Source organism: Neodiprion virginianus, chromosome 1 (assembly GCF_021901495.1).
Source record: "Neodiprion virginianus isolate iyNeoVirg1 chromosome 1, iyNeoVirg1.1, whole genome shotgun sequence".
NCBI classification, from domain to species: Eukaryota; Metazoa; Arthropoda; class Insecta; order Hymenoptera; family Diprionidae; genus Neodiprion; species Neodiprion virginianus.
The window spans coordinates 23,545,919-23,562,269 of NC_060877.1; the positions used below are offsets into that span (position 1 = coordinate 23,545,919).

Sequence of the window (16,351 nt, forward strand, 5' to 3'; positions counted from 1 at the left end):
TCAATCGCAGATTTATGCGCGTACATACGTCAGGCGAGCTGTCAACCTTAATTGAAAATCATGAACGTAAATGTACGTATGATAGAGATATGGGGTAATATTCGCACGGGGGCAGCAACCACATGCACGTTGTAAAAAGGATCGTAAAGTTGAAGCAGCTTATATAATAAAGCACCCCGAACGCGAAACGGGCGTTAGAAGATTGCCGGTGCACAAATGCTTTCTCTCTCTCTCTCTCCTATAATACCGCAGGCCGTGTGTTATGAAACGCTTTCAAGCCTTTCGAATATATTGAACTTTGGCGTCGAGCCAACGATGCAGTCCTGCACCACGCATTAGATTAATCGTCAACCAGCATGGTCGATTCCTCGATTTTTATCGATCCCATTACCGTCATCGAGGTCAAGGACGAGACGCACCTCTTTCTACATCGATCGTACGCAGCGCAAATTATTAACCCTTGCAAATTAATGACTTGTTGTATCGGGTGCAGTATGAGTTTAGCTAAGCTGCACCAATCTGAATGTTTCCTGTTTTTTCACTTGTTTCTTTCCAACTTACCGACAGATTGATCCGACTTTGTAAAAACGCATCACAAAAACACCTAGATAAGACCATCGTGAAAGATGCTTTCGTGATGCAAATCATAATGCATGATGCATGACACTACCGATTGGATATGAAAAATTCTTCAACAATTTTCGAATAATCGGGTAAAAAGCTATAAAGCCAATTGATGAAAACCGATACCTTGTGAGCCGGTAATCCTGGCGGGGCCCAGGCAAGGCCCATTTCTCTGGGGTCGCAGGCGACAGACCCACCTGCTCCATCGCCCTTGAGTCCCAGTCGAGATCTGACGGAAACCCATTCCTCGTGACAGACGTCGTGAGCTTCCCTCGGACATTTGCAGCTGCTGCAGTTTTTTCTGAAATGAGAAAAGAAGAAGCGAACGGTCATCTTAAATTCACGATGAGTGATAACGGGGCAGAAAAGCGAACCAGTGTTGACGCTTTCATGGATATTTCAGGATTGATGATTCTCGCAGCGATCTGATCTGATGCCAATAAAACAGGCTTGCACGTATCGAATCGTATCTTTACAACCGGTGATGGGATTTTGGCACATCTCATGGTAATCGTGAGTGTCGTCGTTTTTCGTTAACGTCAGGTTAACGTCTCGGACGGTGACTAAAGATTCACCGGAGTTTCAGCAAATTAGAAAGCGGAGCGCTATTGAACGCGAATGAGAATTACAGTCGAAAAGACGACGATCATTTGGCGAGGTGATAAATATTTGTCTCTCCTCCTCACCTCTTTCATTAAGTCCAACCTGAACGTTCGAGAATACTAATAAAATTTTATACCGCCATTCGTGACACTGAAACGATGTTGACGTTCCTCGCTTGATAACACGTTGCAATTACACCGCCAAGCTTTATAATTCATCGCGGGATGCTTAGCTGTGAAATTAACTCACGTCCACGCATCTTCTGCGGAAAGTTGACAATCGTCACAGATTTAACAAACGAGCAAATCAATTGACCAGGTTTACTGTTAACGAAGAATTTAAACCAACTCTGACACTCGATGAGAACACGGAAAGGTAATATTTCAAAACAGTCGAAAACCTTACATTTCACATTTTGTTATAAAATTATTCAAGCGTTAAGTTTCATACGGGAACTGAAATTATGTCGAAAAAAAGCTTGTTGCATCAGTTCCGTACGTACTACGATTACATGCGGTAAAAACATTTTACATTTACAACGAAAAGAGTAAAATAAGCACACTCAAAGGGTACCTACGTATCGAATTTAAAAAAAAATTCGTTTTCACGCTGACTACCTGAAATCCTCAAATATACGAAAATTCATGGGTTCTGCTGCGAGAGAAAATGTTGCTAGGCGACGCAATCGGCGTAGAAAATTTTTGCCATAAGGTGATATTTTCCCGTAAAATATCAGATCGATTTGAATGGATGAACCGCCGATGATTTCGACGATAGCAATAACTGAACAATCAGACCATAAAGTTGCGGTTATCAAGCTCCAATATGCTAGATGCATTTTCACCTATACACATTGTTTGCGTCACACCCAGTCGGAAGTTAGCCGAGAATCGAGGCTCGGTTGCTGATGCAAAAAACACCTTGCAATTTTCCACGGCCTGCAATATCGTCCGCGCCTTCTCTTCTTCAATTTCTTTATTTTCCTTTAGGTATAAATATATCTGGCTAGTTGTGCGTTGGAAATTTTCAGATCGCTAGGAAAGACGGATGGAAAATCATCCGCTCGGTCGATCTGACCTGTCAGATTTAGTATCAGAGAACGTTGCGTATCATGCGTTATTATACAATACTGTCTGACTAATAAACGGGCCAACTGTTAGATCTGTCGTAATGTAATGCTGCCGAACAGCAGCAACGAAATCGCGGTGCTTTTCATCCATCAAATCCACCGGTCTGTACCGTCGTCAGTTGCCACTTTGTTAATCAAAATAAATGAACTAGCTGTGTTTGGGATTGTGAACAGAATAAGGTTCCCGAGCTTTGAATAGCTATTACGTTTACACCCGGATTCAACGCGAGGTTGAAGTTACTGACGTTATCGTAACGAAATATTTGGGCAAAAATGACTATTTTCCTCTTTTTGCAATTACTCCGAAGAAACAAAGATTTTGAAATATAATTGTGATTTGTTTTACTCCGGTTCACTGAATTCCAATCAATTCCAATATTGCAAAATCACGGATGTCCTCGGCATGAATCGTTACGATAACTTTACTAACTTCAACGCGATGGTTCAACCGTGTATTCCCAGATTCGGAAAAACGAATGCTTATCAGAAATCCGATAATGGTAAAAAAAGCCAAATTCACCCTCAAGCTGGGCGAACAATTGAAGAGCAAAACTAAATGTCAACGATTGTTTTTACAACAAGAGATAAGATGGGAATGGATGGGAAAAAAAATTCAGCGCATGTTCTCAGACGAAATGTCAAACGCGGTAGATTTTATAATGCCAACACGATTCTTTTATTTCTCATGCAAAACGGGCTTCGCTTATTAGTGACATTTTACGACCGTTTCCAACTGTCAACTCTTTACCGCCGAGTCAAAGGGAACGCTGAAGAGTGTACACGGAATATCTATTAATGAGGTGTCTTCGGATACACACGAGGACGCTTTACGAACGGACACCTTGTTAGCAAAGATGGACAGTCGTTTTATGTTTGAGAGACCTCGTTTTTCCTACGAACCGACGAAGTGAGAGAAAAAATAATGACCCATCTCCCGCGTCGCGTAGAAGAAAAAAAGGGGAGACGTAACATTTGTCACATTGACAAATCCCTTTTGTACCTTCAAACGAATCGTCTTGTTTCATTTTAATCGTACGGTAGAATTGCAGGGACGAACTTCGGGGATAGTTTATTTTTTCCTGACACGTAATTACGTGCGATATCGGCTACGAGTAGCTGCGACTAGAATAGACGGTATGTAGCGGTATGAAAATTAATTAAGAGCTTGGCGTCACGGTGAACTTTGAATTAGACGGTAACTACATATAGAACGACGACGAGCGTAATTATTTGCGCACGGTTCAAGGAATGCAGAGTGAAAAAAAGAACGTTCAAAGCAATAAAAGTACCGGCCGATAGACGCGACTTAAGACCAGACAGATATTAATACGCTACTCTAACTCTGTGAAAAATTATCAGTAAGAAAAATGTTCCCGATTTGTGTACACGCAACTTTTACATAATTACTCCATTAGTTTGACGTTTTGTTTTTTCAGCTTTTACTTGTAGTCCTTATTTTTTAAATTCTTCCTTTTTCTTCCTTTTTTTTTTTTTTTGTTTCTTTCAATCTTAACGCTGTGTCGCAACAACCTGCACGGATACTTTATCCGAAATAGATTCACTTACGTGCATACCTGTCCGCCACCAGATATATATACGTGTTTTTAATGCAAGATGAAACGATAGGCTCGCTCACCGTTAAATGGTGGCAATTAAATTTACATACCAAGACGGTGTGTCCGTACTCATGATCGGTCAGTGAGAGTTGAACAGTAGCTAATTCATTGGAAATAATATCACGTGATACTGTGATAACTGCGCAGATACTTTTTCTTCACCCTTTTCACCCCATTTTTCGTGGATCACGAAGGACAGAAGAAATCTCGAGAGAAAGGCACATTTGGATTAAAATACTTCTGTTCAACTCGCGGTAACAGCTGGCCGAATGTTACTCAGTTTATTAGACCAGATTGTTCGGTGCAGACGAGGATCGAGCTACGGCTGAAACGACCACTTGAGATGGTTCTTTAGTGACTCTGGAGTCAATGAAACATCATTTTGAATAATGGTATAATTTACGTTAAGGTTGTTGGAATAATGCACGAGAATAAAATTCATAAATTTTAAAAACATCTTGAAAGATAGTTTATTATAATTTTATTAACAAGGTTCGGTCCATAGTTTGCCATTTGACTATCATTGTCACTGGATACAATTAATAGCGAGTGTATAGTTCCGTTATTTTCATACATATAAATGGATTACGTATAATGGATTTCTTTCAATAAAAAATGAACGTTTTATTCTTCATTTTGTTTTTATTATTAATAAATCAGTCCAGATTATGTGAAAAAAAGATTCGCGATATTCAAATTCCGTACCATATTATCGGATCCCGAGTGCAACATTTGTAACTTATACACCGTCGTGTTTAGGCTTAAAAATCTTTTCAAAACAGTCGGCAACGTCTCTCTTTCAACGTATCACTTGAACGATGATTATTCCAACAACCATTATCTCGTTTCTTGTCAAGGTCTATGGATTTTACGAACTAATTGTAATAGCATTTCCGTCGAAAAAAGTTTGACCGGACACAAGCTCTATGTTAAAAAATCCAATTTTCGAAAAGCTCGTTTTCGCGTTTTTGGCCGGTAATCCGGTCCGATATTCAACAAGTAGATTCACTTCTTTCCTTTTAACAATCGGTTCAAGTCTCGTAAACAGCTAAGGTGTTTGGATTGACTAACAATAAATAACCACCTTAATCAGTCCAGCTTCTCTCGCGGTAACGCTTTGCTTTGATCAACACGCTCACTGAGTTCTGACTAACTGAACTTATTTTTATTAAATTATCGCTCTTGAAACTCGGATAATTTCTTATTTCACACGGAACGCATTGTGCGTGCAAAATTTCTCGGTACGATTTCATATAAATAATAACGATAAAAGTTGCCTGTGCGGGATTAATTACACGATACAAAAACAAGACCGTTGTCAAACAAACTTGTTATTCACATTGAAAAGCCACTCAGAAGTTAATTTATATGTACATGGTAGTATTATATAGTCTAGTCAAACTGCTTCTGACTTCTTCGCAAAATCATTACGCTGTGAAAAATCTTGAAGACAATAAATGAAGATTATCAGATTTGACCGGTAACAATAAGTTATTAGAATTTGGTTTGCCGATTCAAAATACTGGCTTTCGCGAAATCGTCTCCCTATATCAGTATAGTATGGAAAAATTCTCTTAGTATATTATTTCAGTTACCTTGCACGAAGGTTTTACTTATGTTTCAATGTCGAATGATCGCGATAGCGTGATTTTTGTACCGTTAAGCAGTATAACGGTTGTTTTAAAATTTTTACGACTAATTGACTGTCGGACTACAAAAAATGTCAAAACCAATCCAAAATTGGATACGGTATTGGTTTCAATACCAATAGTAAGCCGCTAACCAACGAGTGTAATCATGATATAACTGACGAGGAGGAGAGGTTGAAGTTCCGATTTTTCGAAAGGTTCCGAAAGCGCCTAACTCCGAATTATTTGGTGGTGAAACTTGAAGTGAAGAATCAAACTGTTACGAAATAGCAAAGTTTCGAATGGTCGGAAACCCGACGACTCAAAGTTCCGAAATGCCGGATTCCAAAAATTCAAGTTACGATAGAGCAAAGTATCGAACATCAGAGATCCGAAAACTAAAATGTCGACAGAGTAAAATTCTGTAAATTAAAATACACTTACAGAGCGTAGTTTACTCAAAAAATGGTTGTAAAAAATCATGACAAAATTTTTCAAATTCGGAATTCAACCCCGCCTCTTTCAGTTGGCAACTGTTCTAAATTGGAACATTGTCTTTCCCAAAAAGTTTCCAACGTGTACCGATAGAAACAAGAATACTGACTGCAAATTAATCGGAACATCCCATGCACGTACGTAAAACTAACAAAAAAAAAAAAAAAAACTAAAAAAACTGAAAAAACACACACAAACAAAGCGCAAACACGACACAAAATTTCTCACTCTCCTTATCAACCCCTCGTGCGGTGATGAATTTACCTAACTATAAGTTCGAACAGCTCGAACTGGTCGAAGACTTTGCAGTAAAGATGAAGCACCCTTACGCAGGCCCATCGCATCCCGGGCCAGGGGGCCAGACTGAGGTCGAGACCGTCCTCTAGGGGGCATTTTCCAATGGTGAGACCGCGCCTGAGTTCGGCTCCCGACAAAGTTGGGTACCGGTGCTTCCTGTCCAGCATCGGATTCCTTCTTCCCCGATTAGCTTCGCTCTGTACTCCCATCAGGCCGCGTTTAATCTCGGCACCGGACAGCGTCGGATACCGTTCCTTCCTGTCGAGAGAATTGGCCTTCCGGTAAAGGTCCTTTTCCGGTACAGAAGGACACCTCGTCCGCATTTCCTGGAGCTTTTGGTGATGCTGCTGGAGCTGCGGTGGACTCGTCGGTCTCTTCGGCTCCGGAATCCTGACGCGGATACCCTGGGGTTCAGCTCCAGGGGATGGCACGCAGTATACCCGGACCTCCGTCTTGGCCCCATCCGGCGTTGGTCCCTTGGGACTCATCTTCGCACCTGCCGGATCTGCCACGAGGATTGGCGTCGTATGACGCCGGCGCAGTCGACCGTTCAGGGTGAAATTTTAACCCTGTCACTCACCATTTTTACACCACTATCGATAGTCAGTCGTAGATAGTTAGTTTTGGGGCACAATTTAATTCGATTTTTCAGTCTCGAGTTTCACATTTTGTTTTCATTTATTTTGGATTCATGTGTCTTCACTTCGACGATTACACGCCAATTGATCGTTTTTAATAGCGTTCGGTATCGATCGTTGGTTACAGGCAGAGTCCTCGATAATTTTCGTTTGATTTAACGTCGGTCTGAAATATCATCGCAGGTCGTTATTTTCAGGTGGTGAAAGTACGCGGTGTACACACGCAAAATGGTATAATTTAAATTTGAGCCAGCAGGTTTATTTATCTGTTTGAACATTAATTGAGATAGCCGGGTAAACGAGAAGGTCCGAATCGGGTCTTGTTCACCTAGAAATGGCGTGAAGCTACCGTTTACAAATTATGCATACGCAATTTGACTTCACTGAATGTGGTATAATTCACATGCCGCATTATAACCCCGACGATTTATCCATGTATTCTCGGTTTATCACCGTCGCAAGGACGATGTTTTACTCATTGTTGCTCGTATCTCTAACCAGTTACTATTTCGTCTTGCAAAATCGTAGGAGATGTAACAAAAACCCGTCGCACCCTGGGTGATACGAAATTTAGGTGAAACCGAACGCGGTAAAGGAACGAGGTAAGTACGAGGAGAGAAGTGAACGCGAGGATGAAGAGCGAACGCACCGATGTGGAAACGAGTATAAGAGGTTGGTGGGTATATTCTGGTAACATGGGTACCCTGAACGAGTGGCTGGTAGTGAAGAGGAACGGCGGCGTGGCGCATTCCGCGGCATCGTGATCGTTATGTCAGGGTTAAGCGAATAAAATTGGAGTGCTCGACGTTGTAGCTTTGAGATAAGTCTGATATATCCGACAATAGAGATAAGGCCAAAAGAAGCCCGACTCCTGCTGACCCGCTACCTATACGTGACCCCCTTCATCAATGGGGTCATATCTGGCATGCGTCTGGCTGTCTGTAAAGCTGTGTGTCGTAGGTACCCATCGTTATACCGAGTCACTTCTATCGGGGCCAAGTTGAAACGCTCCTTTCGAGAACATTCGTTTCTTCTTCGTCGCGATGGAATGCAGCTCACAATTGGGACAAGTTGAAGAATGTGTCGATTTACAGCCAGCGATGACCACGAGTATTAGGTGTGTTTCACGAACCTTCCTCTCATTCGGTCGAAGGTGCTCTTTGAAGCAGCGTTTTACAAACTCGACGCAATTAAGCCGATACACGCGTTATTCAGCTCTCGACGAAGTATAATTCTATAACCATTCGTCGCGATCCCGGCATCAAATCGAGTATATTCAAATGACGAATCCTCCTACGTACTTCTCTTTACACGCAGGGCACAGAATATTCAAATTGGCACTTGAGGCTGCCGTTTTATTTTCAGATTTGTTAGTCACAGAAGCCGAGTTTGTCGAATTGTGGATATGCGTCTAACCATTTAATGACAAACGTTGACCTCCGAGCCGTTACGATAAAAAAACAAGCTTACCAATCTTAGCCTGCATTTACTGACTACTTTGAGGTATCAATTGTATCTCTGTAATCCGAAAGCATTGCCAGGTTCCGGTTGATTAATACAATTTCCGAATAAACTGACGACGAACATCGGAACAACGGGCTATACGTGAAACAATGCTGCCAGAAATACCGACTTTGTTATACAATCATCTACAGATTATTATCGACCTTGCAATACCGTCAACCCTGAGCCAGTACAAGAACAAAACGAAACTCGCACCGGTTTGGCAATTCGGCTGTACAAGTATTTTCTGACAGCCGTCTAGCGAAGACCTCGGTGTCTACAGCAAATTGACCATTTCACAGTTTATTACTGTTATTAGAGTTCATTTATACGTCACTCGCCAGTCCAATCTCTCTTGCGGAGTTTGACCCTATACTGGACAAAATGAGGAAACTCGACCGCAAACTCAGCATCACTTCTGGCACGTCGCTTGACGTTTAACGTAATTCATCAGACGACAAAGTTAAAAAAACAAATAGACGAAGCTAAGGCGACAGTCTTCTATGATAACTCTGACGATAACGGTCTCGAAAATTTCAGTTCAGTCCATCATGGCCGCAATATTTGCACATTCTGACGTTTGAACATCCAGGTGTGACCCTGCCTATGCTTTTCCACTGAAGAAGCTTTCGTGGGTTGGAAATGTAAATAGGGATGATCCTGCGGCTGACGTGTTTCAGTCCCACGAAAGAAGAAAGCAAGCCTCCTCTCCCTTATTGACTTTGAACTATTACGCGTTACTGAATTAGAAATGTGTACCTTGCATACGCGATCAGGTGTAGACCGTGTATTCCAGTGGCACAAGTTTCGCCTGTGTCTTGCGGTACTCAAAGAACCAATCAGAGTTGGTAAATAAGTTTAAATCGATCGTGGCCACCATACCACGATGTACCAAAGGCCGAAGGCTTTTGCGACTCTTTGAGGTTTATGTTTGTGGGTAGTATAGATCAGAGAAGCATCGACTAATGGCTATTAATTAGATAAATGCTTCGCGTACCAAGAGGCATATAATGGTCATCGTTTAAAATAGCCGCATGGATAAAACGCAATTTCATACGGTTATTCTATTCTCGTCTGGATTTTATTATATAATAGGATATAGACGCACAAGGTGTTCGGTCATACCTACGCAACTCGCGGTTGTTTTATCCTCATATTTTCGAGCTTGACCGATATATTTCGAAAAAAATTAAACGGGTTACTCAATGGAGGTCTATATACTCCCTGAATTTATTTACTACAATCATCTCTTACCGGTGATGCTGTTCCAAACATTATAATGGCGAACAATATACACGCCTGACAGAATTTCGTGGGTGTTGATCCACTAAATATTCAGCAATGAAAGTCAGTGATGACTATCGCATTTTGGCACATACATGTACACACACACACATACACACACATATATATATATATATATATATATATATATATATATATATATATATATATATATATATATACCGATATCGGTATATGCTTCGCACCAACGGTAAAAAAATAAAAAAGCAAGATGAAAATATAAACAAAGGAGAAATTTATCCCAGCCAACAACCTTAACGCTTTGAAGTGCAGAAAAAAGAATGATGGATCGAACCGCAAAGGCGATCGGACGTTTTCCGTCGTCGAACGTTATACACTCGCGGTAAATATGCAAAAGCCTTGTTGAGAAACAGAGGTAATCAGACAATTTCGGAGAAAAAAAACAAACTATTTTCAAGAGTCCCGTCGAATACTCTTCGTCATTTTCGTACAACAAAAGCTGAAAGTCGTGGTCGTTTTCAAACAGCGAAAGTATTGGGTACTCGGTTTCACGTAAATTAAAAAAAATCTGCATAATACTTGGCAAGAAAGGATTCGAAAAAAGGGAAAAGAAGGAGGAATTTCACTCGAACTAATTATAAAGGTTCTAATATGTAAAGCTGAACGATATTCGTGTATATACCTATGTATAATACGCATGAGTTATGCACATACCCTAATTATTTGAAGAATTACGCGTTTTTTAGGTTAATATAAGAATTTTAAACGAGCGAGAACTTCGAGACTCAACGGGCTGCAAGACGAGAATATATGATCGGGTCTTGTAGAGAAAAAAAAAGGAGAAAAACAATCCTGAAGATTTAAGGAGACGTTTTTAATTGCTGCAGCGCTTCCAATTACGGGATTTCTGCCATAAGTGCAGACTGTCGAGACTATTTAATTTGTTTAGCATTTCAGATTAACGCTGATTTATACATAATCTCTGGGTGATACGACGCAGGTGACGTTTATGGATGTATCAGAAAGACACCGGCTTTTGATATTTTCTGTCGGCGAACAAAATTATCACGTTAACACTCCTTGAACGGATTTACGATTTACTTACATGGATTTATACCTAATTCATCACCCTCGATTCGTTGGAAAACAAAAAAAAATTTGTTTTTCAGTATTATTTGTAAAAAGAAAAACAAACTCAACAATGTTTTTCAATATTCGTTAGAAGATTTTATAAACAATTCTCGCATATACTCCGATGTGTCAATAGTGTCAAATTTTCTATTGATACGACGAAAAAGGTCCGTTCCAAAATATCAAAAATTGTATCCGTACTAAACTGTACGCAACATTATTTCGGAAGAAAGTTAAACGGTTTCCGTAAATTTATTTTCCTTCAAAATTTCTAATGACCCAATATTTCTACACACGTTGCCTCGTCTAATTCAATATTTACAATAGACTCCCTTCAGGAAAGAAATTATTGAACTTTAAGGTAAGGCGACTTTACGATGGTCGGGGTCGAAACTTTTGTTTATTCTATAAAATGAATCACACACGGAGCCTTGATTTCCTATCGAAGCTGTGGCACGCGAGCTGCTCAGACAACACAAACAAATGTTGTGACGTAACGAACTCCCGTGTTCCCCGCTGGGTACTTATGTACATACACACATGTGTGTAATAGATACATCCGTGTTACGTGCAGAACGCCGAGGTTAGAAAATAGAAAAATGAATGAAGGTGTAACGTACGGGGGCTTGGCAAACATTTTGTTGTAAATTTTAGAGCCAACTTAGCGTCGAGCTTTCAAAGCGTCGAAATATTTTCCTGAAGCGCGAATCTCAGCTTATGCAGTATAATAGCATTTGGAGATGAAATGATTGATCGTTCGGGGAAGAAAATGGGCATGTGTTTGTTGTTTGATGAGATCGAATGGTGCTCAGAAATAAGTGGATACCTAATGCATTTCGAGCGAGTCCAACGACCTGGTAAAAACAAACATACGTATACAACTATCGTATCACGTTTTCCCGTAATCGTAATGTGATTCTTTTCACCTGTTGTCATGAAAGCATGACGCATTCCAATATGAACGTCTCAAAACTACGAAGGGAACGAAGAATTTCGTTACTGTTATCGAAACGGCTTATATGATTTTGCGACAATAAGCAGAGAAGAAAAAAAGAAATTTGAAACGCAGTTGGATGAGCGAAACGTATCTTCGACCATCTGGTTTATCCGTATAACAGCTTATTCAGATAAGCGTTTGAACAAAAAGTGGTGAAATTACCGTTTATAAGGTGTCAATGAAGTTATTCTAACGCGTGTCATTCGAACATGAAAATAAAGGAAACGTGAATAAAACCATGTTAAATCACCAAATCCAGATAATTATAACAATATGTAAAGAGATCAGACTATTTGTTACGATACGCAAGTTTATTTTTTGCAACGTGAACCTACGTATACTGATTTTTGGAGTCTCGTTTACTTTTCCACAAAATTTATTTCCGAAAAGAATGAAAACCGGAATAATAATACATGCACTTGTAATATGAAAAAAAAAAATGTGCAACGACGTGATTTCGGCCAAGTTTTTTACTCATTTGAATTCAGGGTTGTTCTTATTCTTTTCTCCTTTATGCGAATCGGATGTTGTTTCAATCGAGATCGTTTTGTTTCGTAACCTTACATTTCTTCTTTTTGGCTCTACGCGTTTTCGACGAGACTGTACATCCGACTGTACATCGAAAAGCCAGCGTGTAATCTGACAAAATCGACTTGGAATATACACAAAGCCACACAGTGTACTGTACTATGTATATACCTTTCAGCGTGAAAATAAACAAATGGAAATAACACTATTCAATTATCAAAAAAAAAAATCTAAGCGAAATCGCGAAAACCGGAAGGCAAATATACCGAGTATAAATTGGCGAGAAACGAAGAGAGTGCAGGTTGTACAGGGAATAAGCGAACGCGGTATTCATTAGGTTCACGTTCCTGAGCTGTGGCTTTGTTGTCAGTGACAACTTTATCGCGTTGTCGGCTTTACGTGAATTGGAAAATAAGCGGCGAGGCGTGATGTATGGATTAATTATTACCGCGGCAGCTTATAACGCGTGTTCAACTTGACAGTAGGCGAAAGGGAAATTTTATATTTTCTCTCTTTACTTCTACCCTCCGTATTTTTTTTTTCTGCCTAATTTTTTCCCCTGTAACACGTAATTCACACGTTACAGAACATGTTGCGCTTGTTGTGTAGAATAAAAAAGCAATCAATACTTTTCATCGACTACAGATACACAGGCTCTTCTTTATTGCACTCCGAGGTTTTGCGAATAGAGCGAGAGAAAGAGAGAGGGAGAGAGAGAGGGACGAAAAAAATTCTTTGACGCAATAACAAATCTCTAATTCTGGTGTAACACAAGCACGGATTTTACGTATTTCCGTCATTGATAATTTTCCCACAATTTCCCGTCCGTCGCGGTGAAACGCCGGTTGAAAAAATGAATCAGCACATATTGCAGGTTAAAGGAATCGAAAAAACGTCTTTGAAATGATCTCTCAAGACACTGGCCGTTCTCTTATGCGTCGGAAAATCGCCCATTTTAGTGAACAAACGCGTGAAAATGACAAAAAAGAAGTTATCCTTCAAACATTACTCATCGCCTCTAAGCAGCGTCTCTCGTTTATCCCGTACTACACCCGATACGTACATACGTCTGGAATTACATTACATATTAATTGTATTCGTTTTGCACCTTCCTATACGTCGACAATTATGGGCGCAAAAAATATCTTGAAACACACACGCGTATAATAACCGGTGAACGATATAACTGTTCGTCTATTTGCGACGGTTGAGTTCCAATTAACATAGTCATCCAGATTATAATATACTACCTACGTATAATACAACAGTTACGAGGGAAGTATGAAAAAAGATCAAAGAAAAAAAGAAAAAATTCAAGATGCATTCCAGAGCCGTGAGACCGTCCGCGGAACGTTACTTTGAGAAAATTGAAGAAAAAAGAATTTCCTTCTTTCTTCTTTTCATTTATCGTGAAAAAATATATTGTATATTTCATCCAACGATAGAACGCGCAGTTGTGCAAATATCTTCGTCATCGTCGTCAAAACCTGCATCACGTACGAAACCGTTTATCGGTTGATTTTTATAATCGATGAATACTTTAATATATTATATTATATTCGTTGAGAGATTAGTCCGCGAGTATAATATATGTAATATAAATTTGGTTATTGTAAACAAACTCGTTAATCGTCAGTGCTCGAGATATAAATTTGCGAGTAACCGACAGATTTTCTTCTTTCCTTTTTTACTCGTCGTAAGTCAAAGTTAAACGGCTTATAGATACATTTATCCCATATTCTGATCAAAAGAAACGATGTACGCGTCTTAATGAACAACAAAAAAAAAGAAAATCGTAATTACAACACATTCGAAAGTGTCAACGTCTCGATAAAAGAGAATATATAATATAAAATGCGCACGGTCATGAACATTCCAAAGTAAAAATAACGAGGCAGGTTAATCTTGACCGAAAATAATGAAACGGCGAGAATAAAATAAATTGTTACAAGCGTAAGGTAAAAGAGACGACCGCACAAACCCGAGAGGAGAACAAACTGTCACCACTTCACTTGTTAGCTTACAAGCTGTACAAATGGTTTCATCCGCGAGAAAACGAGGATACTAGTTAGGTGTACGTAACTTAAACGAATGCGAATGTCGCGTCGCGACCCCGACGTCAGTTTTGCACGAAGAAATTATTTTTAGCGTTCGCACTTCACTCTCAATATTCCGCCGCTGGTCGTTATCGGTATTAAGGGCAGAGAGGATAGTCGTCGTTCTGTCACTTTTTTTCCCGAGGCCTAGGAGGTGGGTGCGCGTCGGGAGTGCATCCGCAGTAAAGGCATCGTTCAAACTGGCGCCATGAAGCGCGGCGATCGTCGGCGCCGCTCGGCGAGCATCGGAGTCACTCGGCTGCGCAGCCGTGGAATATTCGCGGGCGAAAAACGGCGCGCGATACGAATGCTGATTTCGTTTTTCTCCTTTCGGCGTTGACGGAATAACTCGAGGATGTTGTTATTACACGGGAGCGCACGTGACGCGAACGCGTGTGATCGTTTCGATAAAAAAATACAACGCGGTTCGATTTGACGGGGTTTATCTACTTGCTGAGAGATCGTAGGGCTCGGGATTCTTTCCTGATTTCACAAAAGAGACTGGAAATATAATACCTACTTGATTTGTTGTATTTTTATTGCGACGGGGTTTTCGTAACTTGGTGAACTTTTTTACATTTCAAATGTATGGAACCTAGATTTTTTTTTTTTTTTTTTGTTCTGGCGTTGAAGGAATAATTTTTAGACGATCGTCCTTGGGAAAATTTTCGTGACCAGTACTCGGTGGGTAAGTGGGTCTGGGTCTACGTTATCAGCGCAAGCTGTTTAACGTACAATCCCATAAGACTTACAAGAGCCCGTTAGGGTAAACGGCTTCAACAGTATTCAGTCGACGTCTCTGGAATTGTTCACTCGACGAAGCTGTAGCTAGCAGTCAGGTCAGCAACCAAGCACGTCAAACTTTTTTAAAATAGAAGACTGCAGTTCAGTTTTATTCTCATACTTCTATAAAAGTATTAAGAGTTCAAGGTGTATTTCTCAAAATTTTGATTTTCCAATTTCCATACCTTGTTAGAATGAATATTAGAACTTTTAGAAGTTATTAATTTACTAGTCGGAATTCACATAGTGAGTCAAAGGAATTTCACTGACCGTTATAATAATTTTTGAAACAACTAAGAATCATTGAAGGTCATTGCAATCGCGTGATAAAGATGGAAATCATTAAAACCGTTGGATTTCAATTTATTTACATACTACTGATTTTTATCCACCATTTGTGCTTGCATCGATTTTCAATGATTTCTCAGTAGCCTGGGTGATGTACTCTGGGATTCCATGCTATTCGGAAATCACTGCAAATCGCTCAGAACGTTCAAAAATCAATGGAAATCACATGATACTGTAGAAATCACTCAAAATCAATGCTAAGAAATTTGAATCATTCATTTGATTTCCAACTGAATGCCCCCTCGATTTGTCTCCTCTTTATTTCTTTTCATTTTGTTTCTTTGTGGATCGCAAAACTTGCGATTAGCTGCAAGTTTAAAATTGTACGTCATCTTTTGCGTGATACTCCTTAAATAATTTCACATCGTCACCTTCAGTATTCGCCGGAGAACAAAATCAAGCAAGAAAAACAGAATTTTTTCACACGCTGCAGACACGTGATAATTTTTCCGTGAGAACGAATAATATGTATGTAAAGATATTTGCAGAGTTGGTAGATAGATTTACATGAAAGGAGAAGGATGCGCGAAAAGTTCATTCGTAATTGTTTTATCCATATTTTTATGTAATAACTTTGAGACGGGGACCCGATGTGACGCAAATGTATTATATGTTGTTTTTCTTTCATCTATTGTATTTTTCACAGTACATACGTACGTGTATTATCTT

At 39.8% G+C, this 16,351-nt stretch overlaps 1 protein-coding gene across 9 annotated transcripts in view; it reads right to left on the reverse strand.

Annotated features, from left to right (window-relative positions):
- The window catches only part of LOC124307472 (four and a half LIM domains protein 2), a 141,493-nt gene that overhangs the window by 47,819 nt on the left and 77,323 nt on the right, over positions 1–16,351 (reverse strand). For 7 of the 9 annotated variants that reach the window (XM_046769177.1, XM_046769214.1, XM_046769224.1 and 4 more), the window contains one exon: positions 751–925. In XM_046769177.1, coding sequence (XP_046625133.1) covers positions 751–925 — 175 coding nt within the window. Of the gene's footprint in view, positions 1–750; positions 926–6,359; positions 7,177–16,351 lie in introns of those variants that run through there. The other 2 variants (XM_046769161.1, XM_046769151.1) reach the window with 2 other exon arrangements.